This window comes from Microcebus murinus, chromosome 12 (genome assembly GCF_040939455.1).
Source record: "Microcebus murinus isolate Inina chromosome 12, M.murinus_Inina_mat1.0, whole genome shotgun sequence".
NCBI classification, from domain to species: Eukaryota; Metazoa; Chordata; class Mammalia; order Primates; family Cheirogaleidae; genus Microcebus; species Microcebus murinus.
The window spans coordinates 74,262,614-74,277,715 of record NC_134115.1 but is presented as its reverse complement, the minus strand read 5'-3'; the positions used below and the strand labels follow the sequence as shown (position 1 = coordinate 74,277,715).

At 51.6% G+C, this 15,102-nt stretch overlaps 1 protein-coding gene across 5 annotated transcripts in view; it reads right to left on the bottom strand.

Annotated features, from left to right (window-relative positions):
* RGS3 (regulator of G protein signaling 3) overlaps positions 1-15,102 on the bottom strand; it is a 121,087-nt gene that overhangs the window by 23,830 nt on the left and 82,155 nt on the right. Inside the window, exon 1 of one of the 5 annotated variants that reach the window (XM_012768867.2) lies at positions 5,250-5,554. The exons of 2 other annotated variants lie outside the window; for them this stretch is intronic. In XM_012768867.2, the coding sequence (XP_012624321.2) occupies positions 5,250-5,303 (54 nt within the window). In that variant the 5' untranslated portion in view covers positions 5,304-5,554. Of the gene's footprint in view, positions 1-4,873; positions 5,034-5,065; positions 5,171-5,249; positions 5,555-15,102 lie in introns of those variants that run through there. 2 more of the 5 variants (XM_012768869.3, XM_076008966.1) reach the window with 2 other exon arrangements.

The following is a 15,102-nucleotide window of genomic DNA, read 5'->3' as shown; positions in this document are numbered from 1 at the left end:
GCAATGAGAATGAACAAAATAAAACTTGATACAATAAAATTGACGAACCTTATCATCAAAATGCTGATGGAAAGAAGTCAGCATAAAAGAATACATACTCAAAGATTCCATTTACACAAAGTTCAAAGACAGGCAGCATTAATCCATGATGGAAGTCAGGGCAGGGGTCACCTTTGAGACCACAGTGACTGAGGGTACATGGGGGTACATGGGGGAGATGGGGTTCCTGGGGTATCAGAATGTTCTATTTCTTGATCTGGATGGGGACTACATGGATATGTTCACTTAGGGAAAGTTTATTGGCTGTATAGTTCTAATCTTTCTGTGTGTGTGTTATCCTTCACTTTAAGAGATTGTTTTAAAAATGAAGACCATCTTCCCAGCATCTCCTCCTCTGCTCCCTGAGCGGAGGCAGTGGCTCTTTCCTCTGTGAGCTCCTTGACTTTTGTACACATCTCTAATTGCACATTCCAACTGTTTCCCCGCTGTACAAAGGCTGCTGTACCACCCCCTGTTTGCTGAATGCCTCCTCTGTGTCAGACCCGTGCCAGGCATCTCAACTACATCACTGAATTTCCATGCGAGAAGGAGCTAGTGGCACTCCCACTGCTACGCAACCCAGAATCAATAGGGATGAAGCATGTCTAAGGGCCTTACAAATACTATCTCATTTAATCAGATGAGGTTGAACCACCACCTGAGGAAATGGAGGCTGGAGAGGCTGGGTGTCTTGCCCAAGGGCATAAAACGGTAAGGTAGGAGACAGCCTGCTCTCAAGTTCAGAACCCACGTTCCCAAACAACACACTAGATGGCCTCCCTCAATAAGGAGGAGCGTGTGGTTGGACATACAAAAGCAGTATCTATGGCCAGGAGGGAATCACATCTACACCTCAGAGGGGTGGATAGACAGAGACCTGCTCCTTCAATGTGCAAGTATTTGTGCCACCAGATTCAGCCTCACCTCTTGCAGGAAGCTTTACTGAGGCTCCCAGGCTGGGTTGGATGCTTCCCCCAGGCTCCCACGGTTTCCTGCGCCTCGCCATGAAAGCCGTGTTGTTACTATCCATTACCTGCCCATCCCTGGCACTAGACTAGGGATTGGACCCTTTAGATCTACATCTCCAGTAACTGGCAAGTGCATGGCACACAGTGGGTGCTCAATACACATGGAAGGAAAGAAGCAAGGCGTGGGGAGGCAGAGAGGACAGGACAAAGCTGCTATTTGGATCAACTGGGGGCTCCATGAATCGAGGTCTGAGAGGTGAAGGTCTCGTGTTCTGGCTGGACATCAGTTACTACCCTGGCCTTGCAGGGCACAAAGCCACGCACCTTTCATTCCACAATCTTCCTCTTGGCTGCCTCCAGCCTTCCCTCCAGGTTCCCACCAGCCATTTGGTCCCCAGAGGCTCTGCTAAGACCTTTCTCCACCTCTCTGCTTGTTCCGTCACCCCCCTGTTTCCCTGCCCTGAATACCTGAGGTCCTGCTATTTTGCCCAAGGCTGACCCCAGCAAGAGGTACTGAGGACACCACAGAGAGCCCTGGCTTTGTGGTAAAAAGCATGCCTACTGCGAAATAACTTCTTGCATGCTCCCTTTCTAAGTTGGGAGCTGCCGACAGTTCTCCAGCAGCAGCCTGAGCCACAGTGCCAGGTACAAGTAGGCTGGTCCATGGAGGGCAGGGAGAGGGGAGGAGCCTGGGGCCATCTGGAGCACAGGACACACCTGGCAGCTATCCACACATCTGGAGTGATGGCCTAGGCCCATTGCCAGAAGGAAGAGGTATCCTGGGACACTATCCCCTCTCCTCTGTGCCTGGAAACTCTGATCTCCCAAGTGGCTCGTGGCCTCAGCACTCCTCCCCCATCCTGCCCCCACCCCCACCCCATCCTGGAAGCCAGGGTACAGCTGGTTGTGCAGGGGAAGGCGGTGGCTCCCTGGGGCTGAGCCTAGCTGGCCTGCTGTGAGTGGCTCCAGCTTCTCCGGGCTTAAGGGGCTGAGCCATAAGCAGCCTTGTTTATCCCTGGGAGGAATGATGGTTTTCCCTGAGCAATGACATCTTGGAAACCGCCTGGCTCCACAAACAACAACAAACCTCCCAGCTTCGGCCTGGGCTACAGCTTGCTTGAGAAGGCTTCTTCCCAGAAGCACCCAAGAAACAGGTTGGGGGTTGCTTCCCTGCTGAGCCAGACCCTGGTCTGGACTACTGACTCTTAGAACCCAGGAGGAGGAGAGAGTCCACAGAGAATCAGAGAAGTGGATGTTTGGAAGGGGTCTGGCAATATCTTGTCCAGTCCCAAAGGGGAAACTGAGCCAGAGAAAGAGGCATATTTGCCTGAGATCATCAGTGAGCAGAGCCTAGAAGGTACTTCAGATTCCAGCCTATTGACCAAGGGTTTCCCCTACCGTACATGTTACTTTTGCACAGGATAGCAGGCTTCCAGTCAGTAAGCCCAAAGATCCAAAAAGGGACATGTCACTGGTGAGTCCAAAGACAAGGAAGCCCCAAGATGAAACTCGGGTACTCTGAGACATCCACTCAGTGCAGTGGACAGAGACCAGAGACCTGAGTTCTCGTCTCTGCCGTGCTGCTGAGTCTCATGTAACCTCAGGCAAGTGCTTCCTCTCCTGCCTCTGTCCCCTATCCAGAAGGCAAACAGACAGTGTCATCTCCAGGGCCTTGGGAGACCAAATGGGAAGCAGCTCTAAAGGTCCCCAGCTGGAGATAGGCACTCCTTCCTCGGGGCTGTGCCTCTTTTGAGGGAGCCACAAAGACCACTGTCTGAGAATCAACCCCCAGATCCGCCCTGGTTGGCACCATCCCAAGATGCTCCAGGGAGCTACACTCCAAGGCCTGTTGTCTGTGCAAAGGCCCATGAGCATGTCATCTGAACCAGCCAGGGCTCTTATCTCCAACCGCCACAGCCCAGGCTACGGTGTGGATACCACCCAGCCCAGCAGGACTCTCTCGTAGGCTCTTCCTATGGCCTCAGCCAGGACAAAGCCAAAATTCTCCCTGCCTCACCTCCCATCAGACCCAGCCCCCACCCCTTGGCCCGAAGGACACAACCCTGACACGCAGAGACTAGGCCTCTCCCGAGGGAACTGCTCGCCAGGCCATCTCTGCAGGCGCGGAGCTAGGAGACGGGCAGACAGAGCTAACTTGCACGCCAGTGTCTGTCCTCAAGGAAACCTGCCCTAGCCAGGACAATTCAACACCCCTCTCCAACAATGCCCCAGGCCCCAGGCTAGGCATTGGGACTCAAAGACCAATAAAGCCCAGATTCTGCATAGATAGAACATGAAGCAACGACCATGGGTGGCACCACCAACAGACAGACTTATTCTAGCGTGAGTTGTAGACGTTTGGGTAGGATAAGACCTGGAGAGAAGAGAAGAGAGGGGCTTTCCAGGTAGATGGAGCAGCTCGTGGAAAGGCAAGGAAGCACGGTGGTTTATTGATACCAAGTACTTACAATCATAAGCCCCATTGATGATTTCTAGCTTAGAGCCCTGGAGACTTCCCAACAAGGGGTGGCCACTCGCCTCAAGTGCTTCCATCTTTGCCTACGACTCAGTTGCCAGCTAGGCCTGGAGCAAGCCCTGCTGTGGAACTTGGCTCCCTGGAGGGCCCGCCCTAGGCTAAGCCATGCCACGTGCTAGGGCTGGGGAAGAGGGGAGGTGCCCCTTGGCTGGGCTCGGAGGACTCAAGGGGCGCTGGTGGAAACTTTGACTACTCAGAGCCCTGGCTGGGATCCCGCAGGCACCAGTGGGGCAGGCCTTGCAGCTCCTTCCTTCCAGGAGATGTCCCCACTCTAGTCGGCATGATAGGGGAGGCAGACAGCCCCCCAGCCATTGGGTCTGAGAGCAGCAGGGTATGGAAAGTTCTCAAGAGTTGCTGAGGGGCCTGGTGCCCCTGCACCAAGCGAGGCATCTCAGGCCAGGAGTGTCAGATTCAGAGATGAATTACTGAGCTCAGGTCAGGGTAATGGTTCCCCCATGTTCTGTCCTCACTGTTCTGGGAGGCAGGCGTCCTCCATCCCGGTCCTGGCTCAGCCACAGACCTGCTGTTCAAACTTGGCCAAGGCTCCTCCCCTCTCTGGGCCCAGGTTTATCCTCCAGCCCTGGGTCCTGGGGTTCCAGGGCTCTTCTTGCACACCTCGGGACAAGAGTAGAGACACAGCCCTGCCAGGATGAGAAAAGAATTGGCCTCTGCCCACTCTCAGCGGCTAGCTCTGTGGGGTAAGCATCTCTAACCTTGGCTGGAGCCAAGGGAGCAGGTGCAGGCCCTGTCCCAAGGGGTTGGAGCTCGGAAGCAGAACATCCCTGCTTGTGCTTCCAGCAGACATTTCCGCAGAAGCAAAATCTCAGGGATGAAAGCCAACTCCCCAAGACTACCTCTTTCCCGGCCAGTGGAACTAGGCAAGAACTGCCATCCCTGGAGCCTGGTGTGCGGCAGCATCCCTGGTACAACAGCCAACACTGCCGGCTGAGTGCTCCCTCCCCAAGCAGTGTCCCGACTTCTCGACTTCTCGGTCACCAAACATTCCTTGTCTCTCCCAGAAAGAAAAGCTGGCTGGCCAGCCTGGAAGTGGGAGCAGCACACAGTGAGAGCAATCCCCTTAGCCTTGCGGGGCCCTCACCCCCTGAGACAGACAGACACACACACACACACAGAGACACACACACACACACAGACACAGACACACACACACACATACACAAGAGCCCTCTCAGAGCAGAACACAAATGGTTTGGTTGCAACATGTCTATCAATGGCTGCCCTGGGGAAGAAACAATAGAAACAGGGGCACGGGTGGCTTGGACCAGGGCCCCCCGCCCACCACGCACACACCCGTCACTGAGGCACCTACCCAGCACACTCCAGCAGGGACCCAGGCGACTCTTGGCTGCCGCTCCCGCCCGCCCGCCCGCCAGGCTCTCCGCCGGCTCCTCCCGCAGGCGGGCAGGCGGCTGTAGCGGTGGCAGCTCCTGGCGGCCGTGTCAAGCGGCCGCCTTCCCCAGACAGAGCTCCTTTGTGTCAGCGGAGCTATTTATGGACTTACCCAAGTTCCCCAGGGGAGCGGTACCTGCTAGGAAAAGCAGAACCAAATGACCAGGTTCCACCTCCCACATCTAGGTAGCGTTTTCAAAACCCTTGCATCACCCGTCCCTCCTCCTCTTCCTCCTCCTCCTACTTGTCCTCCTCCTCTTCCTCCTCCTCCTCCAGCGCCCTTCCCAAACACACACCCTGTCCAGCCGGCCACCGCCACTCCGGAGAGAGGCTGGATTTCTTCCTTCCATCAAATAGAAAACTCTGCGGTTTCCCAAACCACTTTTATCCAAGGAGTCCGGGATGTCTCAAGGAAGAGAGTCCTCGCCAGCCCGTCCTTCAGCCTGCGAGGGGCTGAGCCGGCTCCTCGGTTTCAGGGTCTCACACTCACGAACGCGGGCCCTGGGGCCCCTGCAGCGCGCCCCCAGGGCCCAGGCTGGCCCCCAGAGTGCTGCTCCGGAGGGAGAGGCGTCCATGCCTCACAGTGGCACCCCCTGGCACTGGGATCCCGAGCCGGCTCCACCCCACACACATCCCGAGGGCTCCCGGGCTGGGGCAGGACGGAGCCAATCACCGCGGCTGCCCTAGCACACCCCCACCCCCACCCCCACCCCCACGCCGCTCTCATCCCAATGGGCGGCTGCAGGGAACTCAGGGTCCTGCAGCCAGCACGCGCTGACTCGCAGAATGCCACCGCCCCCAGGGAGGGGGAGTGGCAGCTTCACTCGCCTCCCAGCAGCATCACACAGCACAGCTCGACACACATGGTTTCTGGGGGGCACTTTTGTCTATCAAACTCTGGGGACTCCAAGATAGATAGAGAGCTTGAGGCTTCCTCACCCCGTATTAGCAGGGAAGAGCACTTTACCATAGCTCAAGAGTTACGGCCATGAATGACAAAGACACTAACAGAGGAGCCATGGGGGGACACTGGAACAAGCACTGTACTTCAAGGTGAGGGTCCCCAATTCCAGCTCCAGCTGCAGCACTGGTCGACTGGGTATCGCTGAACGAGTCCCTGCCCCTCTCTGAGCCTTGGTTTCTCCATCTATAAAATGGACTGCTAACCCATGGCTGCCCCGCTGTGGGATTAATAGAGGATTCAATGAGCTGGCTCTTGGCCACCTTCTCTGGAGCATGAACGTGCCAGATCCGGTTCCCAGAGCTCCGCCTGCATTAATTCATTTCATCCTCACCAGCACCTTGGGAGGAGAGGCCCATTATTGCCCTAGTTACAGATGAAGAGTCCAAGGAACAGAATGGCAGAGGAAGTGTCCTACAGTCACACAGCTGGCTGGCTGTGAAGCCAGGATGGAAGACCAGCTGTTCCTACTCCCAGACACCCACTCTTACCCACTGCAAGAAGCTGCCGTGCCGGCACAAAGCTGCCCTCCGGTGCTGTGGCTGTGGCTGCTGCTGCTCATTGTCTGATGTGACAAATGCACCCCGAGCTGCGCCCGGGGCCCAGGTCGGGAATGCCCATCCTGCGCTGACTCCCACCCGAGCAGCAGGCACCCTGGGATGTCGGCATAGGAGAAAAATGGCTGGAAGGGGCCCATATCCTCCTGTGCTCACCCCACCCCACCTCCACCACCCAGGCTGAAGCACTTTCGTCTGCTGCTTTCTCTCCCTATGGTAGTCTCGGTGTCCAGAGTGTCTACTCCTGTCTCTCCCACACGCACAAGCATACATGCATGCTGCTATAAGAAAATAGCCTTTATCGAGATTGACTCAGAACAGCCCTATCTGAGTCAGTCACTTACAAACTCCAACCAGTGCTTCATCGTGTCCCTGGGGCAGAGCCAAGGCAGTCCTTGCAGGGCCCAGGAACCTTCCACTTTGGAAGGCTGTCATTCTGCAGGCTTCTGGGAAGCAGGGCCCAGCCTTGGCCTGGGAAACTGAGGAGGTGAGTCTCAGGAGATGGCCAATTCCCAAGGAGCTGGCCAATTCCCAGTGTGGCTGGCTGGGTCCCAGGATGGAATTTCTGGGGCTTAGAAGATTTCTTAGAGTTCCTTAACATGAGAGGTGATATCGAGCTCTAGCTGGGCTTTCACCTTCTTTCAATCATCAAATAGTTCCAGAGCATCGACTATGTGCCAGGTTCTGTGCTGGGCCCTGGGCATGCAGTGGAGAACAGGCAGGATGGGCCCTGCGCTCATGAAGCTGACAGTCCAGGGGACAGACATCAGCTATAGAGTCCGACTAGTGAGTCCACAATTAGACATATTGCTGTGACAGGCAAAGCAGCTCTGTCAACCCAGGGCCCTGGGTCCAGAATACATTCATCAGTGCCCTGGATCACAGCGTATGAGGAAGGGGCAGAGCAGCTCAGTGCCCCACAGCCCAGGAGCCTGCCAGGCCAGGCTAGGAGAGCATCCAGGGGTCGGGGCAGCCCTGGGGCAGGCACTGCCCTCTGCCTCCTCATAGCTCCAGACACAAATCACCAGGGCAGGTGGCACCCAGTACACAGCCTGAGGCAGGATGGGGACATCACTGGCAGCCAGGCTATCTAAGCCAGAGGGCCCTTGGAGATCTTTCACTCCTTTTTCCCATTTATAGCCAGCGAAACTGAGGCCCAGAGAGGGAAAGTAACTTTCCCAAGGAAATAGAGCAAGAGAATGGCAGGGCTGGGACCAGGACTCACTAACTCCCAGTCTGCTGCTCCTTTCACCACATCCCAATGCTTCCCAGACAGATGTAAGTGATGGTACTCTCTAGTACAGGAGGAATTGGGATCTGGGGAGCAGTAGATCTAGGTGGCCCCCAGGCCACAGGGATCGGCACCTGAGTACTAAGGGACTGGGCCCCATTCATTGATTCATATATTTTATACAATAAACACTTATTTGACACTACATGGCAGCACTGTGCTAAGCACTTTCTGATTATTGATTCATGAAATTCATATAATCCTATCAAATATGATTTCTAATATCCCCATTTTACAGATGAGTAAATAGAGGCACAGAGAGATTATGAAACCTGCTTGAGGTCACACACTAGTAAGTGCAGAGCTACAGATCAAGCCTAGTCTGCTTTCCACAGTGTCCTGCACCGCTGCACAGGGCAGCCCACAGCACAGGCTAGTCCACTGGTGACACGGAGAAGCCAGCTGGCCATACAGCCCAACCACACAGGCAAACCGCCCACTGCTCAGACTGGCTGGCAGCAGCTCCCAAGGCTGGGAGCGGGAGGCTCAGCAGGGCCCCACTGCTCATTTTTGGAGAGTAGCACCCTCAGGCAGGGGCCCCTAGGGAGACGCAGCAGCAGCCACTCCCAGCAGCCTGCACCACGGTGAGAGTTCCGCTGTCTCCCTTAATACCTGCACTTCGGTAAGCCCACATGCCGGGGCTTATGTTCCCGAGACCCTGTCACGAGCCCTGCACAGACAGAAACCCACTCACCTTCCCCGTGCAGACTCCGCCTGGGGGAAGCGAAGCCTTGGCAATGCCCTTCTCAAAGAAAGAAGGACACCTCTCAGAGGCTATGTAATGAGCTTCCCCATCCTGGCTTCTGATCCAAAGTCCACTGGGATTTTGTTCCGGAATTGGGAGGAGTGTGATGCTGCTATGGCAGAAACCGGGCGGAAGCCAGGGAGAGGTGTGGTCCCAGGAATTCCAGAGCACTGGACAGAGTGAAACCACCCTCTCGCCCCTGCCAGCAGCTGCCTAGACATTCATTATACCCAGACACCCCGAGCCTGTGCTAGGGACGCACTGGCCTCATCTGCTACAGAGCCCTGTCCCTATCCCAACCCACTGTATGACAAGTGCCAACCCTTTGGAACCCACTCCAGCCCACAGTTTGAATCTGCAAACCCACTTAGAAAGTTCTGGGCTTTTACTCATGGGGGCTTATAGCTCTGGTCAGAAGATATACAGACTCCATGGAGAAAGGCCCTCCCCACCACAGAGTTGGCCAAGAAACTTTAGTTATTTCAATAATCGCTGAATCCCTACTATGTGCTGCAGCCTATAGTAGGAGCTAAAGACACAGAGCTGGCGGGGAAGCAGCCTGCTCCTGGGTTGGATCTTAGAGGCAGGCATAGCAAATTCAGGCACTGATGCTCCAAGCAGGGAATGTCTTGACATGTTTTGTCCTCCGGGACCCTCACACCAGGGCAGGGAGTTTGCTAAGGGTATGCACCTTGTTCTTCCTGGTGGCACGTGCATTATTTCTGGGACACATGCCACAGTGGTGGGGTGAGGGTAAGACAGAGCAGGTTTGAGTTCACAGGGAGCTCTGGCGTGCAGCCTGCACAACCCAGGGTGAGCAGGGTTGTGCTCCTGGCCTCAATCTTCCTGGCCTCAATCTTCCACTCGTAAAATGAGGCCAAGGAGTGGGTGCCCAGTGGCCTCAGCCCCACTCCTGCCCTGCAGTGGGCAATCCCACACCCCTCCAGGCTCTCTCACTAAACAAATCGGCTCAGTCTACAGTATTTAGGAAAAGCACAGCCTTTGAAGTCTAAAAAATCTGAGTGGGAATTATCTTGGGCAAGTCACTTTAATGTCCAAGTCTCAGTTTCCTCCTTTGTAAAATGGGGCTAGTACCATCTCCCTCCCTGGGCCCCGAGAGGGACTAAATGAGGTGGTACATGTGGAATGCCTGGCACACAGTAAGTGTGCCAATAAATGAGAGCCGTCATTATTGTTGTGTTGTCATTGTTGCTATCACCCATAAAAGGACAGATTTTACCATGAGAGGGCTGAGTAAATATGGTAGAGTTAAATATGATAACGTGTTGAGGGGCTGTGCCTGGCGTGTACTAGGAACTGATCATTGTCAACATTATTGAGTGATGGCTAGTCACATCATGCCCACCCTACAGATCAGGAAACTAAGGGACAGAAAGGTTACCTGGCAAAGCAGTGGCCAACAGGAAGCATGGCCCCAACGCCTGTGCTCTTAGCTGTATATCCTGCCCCCTACTCCATGTTCCCTAAATGTCTCTCCCTTTGCCATTGGCCTCTTCAGGCAGCAAAGGACCCTTCCCAACCTGCCAAAGGGAGTGGTGACTCCCAACCACAGCAAGGAGAAGCCCACATGCAGAGAAAGTCAGGAGACTTAACGTCCCCTATACAGAGCCGGCCCTGAGGACGGCTGCTGGCCAGCTTCTGCCTCCAGCCTGGGACATACTTTGCAGTCACCTCAACAGTATCAGCCTGACCTTGGGCGGCTGCGGCAGCACAGGATGGCCAGGAGCCATGGCCGTCTCCCTTCCTGGCTCCAATCCAACCAGCCATACCCTGGCCTGAGATCTCAGGCTTTTGGGAGCAATCCTCAACTCACTGTGCTTGTGCCAGCACCAGGGTCAGGCTGTGTCCCAACAGCCCATGTTCCTGGGAAGTGTTCAGCACAGAGCCACTGGCTCCGCCACGGGGAAGCCAGCCCTGTGGCCTTGGCTGCCGGATATAGTTCAACCATGCACTCCCCCGGGGCCACCCACTGCGTGGGCTGTTGTGCTTGAGCCTGGGCCATCGAAACAGAGGGTCAGTAGGGGAAAGACTAGACTAAAATGCTAACTTCGCTGCTGCCTTCCATGAATCCTGGGGCAAGGTCAACCCCTCCTCTAAGCCTCAGTTTCCCTATCTATACAATGTGCACTGGGGTTGGATTAGTCCACTCAAAATGTGATCTGCAGGATGGTACTGGTTCATGGGCTGCTTGTCACTGGTCTGCAGTGAGATAAGTAGCAAAATTGAGAGTTTAGAGACTTTCATGGCCACTTGACATTATAGCATCTGACCACGAGATAAGTGGGCTGTTCTCATTGAACAGGGTACAGGCTGGTTCAGGTGTTGTCGAAACAGCGTAACAAACCACATGCAGTGTGATTCTATAAGAGCATAAGGCCCTTCCCCACAGGTAGTTTAAGAAGCCATCATTGAAATGGTCTTGTCCCTAGGAGAACTCACTAAGTCAGACTCTATCATGATCCTTCCACCTCCAGTGGGACTCGATCCTGCCACCCAAACTACCCCTGCTCCGCCGCTCCCAGCTCAGAGAGTGGCACCACCATCTGCCTGTTTGTCTGAACCAGGCTCTTGCGAGTCATCCCTCTCCCAAACACTACCCCCATCCAATTAGTCACCAAACCCTGCAGATCCCATCAGGCGGCTCTCCCACCTCTCTCAATCCCTGGTGCCTCCACGCCAGTCCAAGACACCATCTGCTCTCCCTGGTGAAGGACAGCAGCTCCAAACAGCCCCCTGCATCTTGCCTTGCCTTGCTCCACGCCATTCTCCTCCACGAGGCCACCGTGAGCTTTCTACAGCACTCTTCCAACCACGGCAGCTCCCACTGCCCGTGGGATGAAGCCAAACTCCTTCCCACTGCTTCTCAGGACCTTCCGCTGTCTGGCCCTGAACACGCCTCCAGCCTCATCTCATGCCCATCCCACTGGCCCATGCTTCCACCTACGCTGGCCTGCTTGAGGGTCTCGCCTAGAACAATCCTTAGATCCCAACCCCTTTCCTCCAAAGCCTCCAAAGCTTTTCTCCCATCTCCGACCAGGTCCTCCCGATGGGTGCTCTAATAGCACCCTTTGTCTCAACTGTCATCAGTCCATTACATGTTGCTCATGGTGTGTCTGTCTCCTCCTACCGTCCTTCCTCCGCACTAGACTGCTAGCTCTGTGGGATGAGGATCGTGTTTGGCTGATGACCCGCAAAGTAAAGGACATCTGAGATCCGCCTGATCAGCCTCCATTCGCCCTGTTTTGCCATCTGAGGAACTAACCTTTCCTCCCTCATTCTCAAGCCCGGTGATTCACATGGAGCCAACCCATCTCCTGCTCCAGGGACGGGCAGGTGACCCAGCCCTCAGTCAATCCCACTGTCTTCAGTGACTTCACGGATCGGCACATGATCCAACCTGGGCCAAAGAGAGTCAGGCCCAGGGACTACTGTTGAAATGACTAAGGGAGTCAAATTGTAAGGCCATAACCCTGGTACTTCTGGCAGCTATACTCTTGCCACTAAGGGAGTGAGCCAACACATAAGTAGGTAGAACCAAGAAATGGAGAGGGTAAGGCCAGTTATTGATAACATTGCTCAAGATCCTGAATCCAGCTATGCCTGAAGGCTACTCTCCATAATCCAAAAAATTCCATTTATGGCCCAAAGCTAATCTGAGTTGGGTTTTTGTCACCTGCATTCTACATCACCAGTATTTAGTAGTGTCTGACGTTCATCAGATATTCTAAAATTATTTGCTGTTTCATACAGTCATTCAACAAACATTCAGGAGTGAGAAGGTGATCAAGTTTGTTCTATAGGAAGAGTCATTTTGGCTGCTGTTTAGGGAGGTGACTAAAGGGACAGGAGTAGGAATCGGGAGATCCACCAGGAGGCCATGCAGTAGTCCCAGGGACAAAGACGAGGCCTAAAGAGGGTGGGTGAGGCAGAGGGAAAGGGAAGGATGGCAAGATACCCAACTCTAAATTCACTGGAGAACCTTTGATAATCCCTGCCCTTCTCTGGCCTCAGTACCCCACCATTCTAGCATCTCCAAGTTTTCCTCCTGTGGTTGTAGAGCTCCCACCTGTCAACACTCAGCATTTTCACTGGAGAGTACCGGGGGCAGAAGCAGGGGGGTCTGGGGTGGGCCTGACAGGTAGGGGTGTAGTGTGGTAGCTAAGGACACAGGCTCCAGAGCCAGATGCTTGGGTTTGGATCACGGTCTGCACCTCCCAGCTGTAGGGCCTTGTACAATCCACTTAACTGCTCTGTTCCTTTGTTTCCTCAACTATAAAATGGAGATAATAACAATAGTGTTGGGCAGATTACATATTACAGCAGAAAGAGGTCAGACTCAATATTATTATTATATATTATTATCATTTGTAGTAGGAATTCCACAAAAAGGGACTTAAACATACAGAAAATAAACAATTCCAAAATTTAACAGACAATTTCCCCGAACGAATGGAAAACTTGGGTGTTCAGACTGAAAGGGCTTGCCTAGTTAGAACCAGGGACAACGACCAAGAGAACAAACAACTAGAAATAATCTAGTGAAATTTCTCAATTCTAAAGATTGGAACGAGGAATCCTGCTTGTTTCCAAAAAGAAATTTTAGAGAATCGAGTGAACATTGCCCTGTTAGAACACTAAATGCTGGGGGACCGTAGAACACAGCTCTCAGGCTTCTGGGAAAGAAGGGCTGTTAGCCTAGAATTTTCTATTCAAGCAAATTATGACTCAAACACGAGGGCAAATGTTTCCAGACTTACAAGGACTCGGAAAGGATTACCACCCACAGACCTTTTCTGGAAAAATTACTCAAGAAAACTCTCCAGACAAAAGTGAATCTAAATCAAGAAGTCCAAAATGAGGTGACGTGGTGTCTGAGGACAATGACAAGCAATGATGCAAGAAACACAGCCTTAACTACCAATAATTGAGCGTTAAATGCGATTTCATATAAATGACTCTTAGAATAGAACTAACAGTTATATTCCATTGTTAAAGTAGTAACAACCATAAACTAAAATTCCAGATGATCTCAACAACGCCCAGGAGGTATGCAGGGATGCAAAGAGCAGTATGGGCCAGCCAACATGCTCATTATGGGTTGTAGGGAGTAATGGCAGGCTACTATAGATCTTATGGAATTTCCGATGTTGAAATATGTTTGTAAGAAAAAAGTTAGGGTAAAATCACTAACACGGTATACTTAGGGTGTATAATTCCAAAGGAAATTTTGCAGAAGAATGAGGGTTGGCCTTGGGATGTTTGATGCTACTAAAATATATTATGAAGCTACAGCAATGAAGTCTCAACCTGATGTAGGAATAGACAGATTAATGAAGGAGACAAGAGAGTTCAACAACCAACCCACCTATATATGGAAATTTGGTCTATGATAAATGAAAAAAAGGACAATTCAAAAAAGAGTGTTGGAAAAACTGGTCAACCATTTGGGAAAAAAAATAATGAGAGTTCCATCTGACACCAGGTAATACATTAATTGCAGATGAATTTAAAATATACATGTAAAAAAAAAAAGGATAAAAGTACCTGAAAAAATATAGAATATTCCTTACAATCTCAGGGTAAGAAAGGCCTTAGAAAGTATAATCCTCCCCAAAATGACTTGGTTATAAAAATATTTGACTACCAAAAATACGTTAACTTCTCAATGATAAAAGATACTATCAAGTTAAAGTGCAAATGACAAACTAGAAAAATATTTATTACCTACATAATAAGCAAATGCTTAATAAATTCTAACCACATAAAGAGCTCTTACAAATAAGATAAAGTCCCAGTAGAAAACTGGACAAATGATATCAATGGATAAGCCAAAGAAGAGGAAATATGGATGACTAATAAACATAAAAAGAATCCTAACCTCACTAATAAATAAATGCAAATTAAGATTAGCTATAATTTTTCATTTCTTGTACCCTCAAAGAATTAAAAGAACCAATAACATCAAATATTAGGCGGAGCGTAGGGCACTCTCATTCACTGTTAGTGGGATGCAAATTGTACATCTGCTTCACCTCTGTGTTCCTTTGTTTTTCATCTATAAAATGGGGATGACTACTATAGTGGTGTTGACAGGTTACATGTGTAAACGGAAGGAAAGCATTTTTAGGGCATGCTGGTAGTGTTTTCCACACTCCACTCCACAGAAGAATGAAGCAAGATGTGATATGCAGGGCATTCTTAGGATGTTTACTGCAGCAGGGCTCAGACCTAATTGTGCATCAGTAAATTAAATAAAATGTGGCCCATTGGCTACTAAAAATAAAAAGGGAGAACTTTGCCTATTGATGGGAAAGATTTCTATTATATGACGTATTAAGTTTCTAAACATGAGTAACAGAAACTTATGTATAATATGACATTATTTGGCAAAATAAAACATAGTATATGTCTAGATATGTGTATGGAGAAAGATTTGGGGGAACCACATCAAACATATATTTGTGGTTATTGATGGGGAAAGGGCTTAGGGACAAGGGGTTTTCTTTATTTATTTTATTCAGTTCATTAATTGTTTAGGATTTTTTGGCACAAGTTTTATACAAGTATATCATCA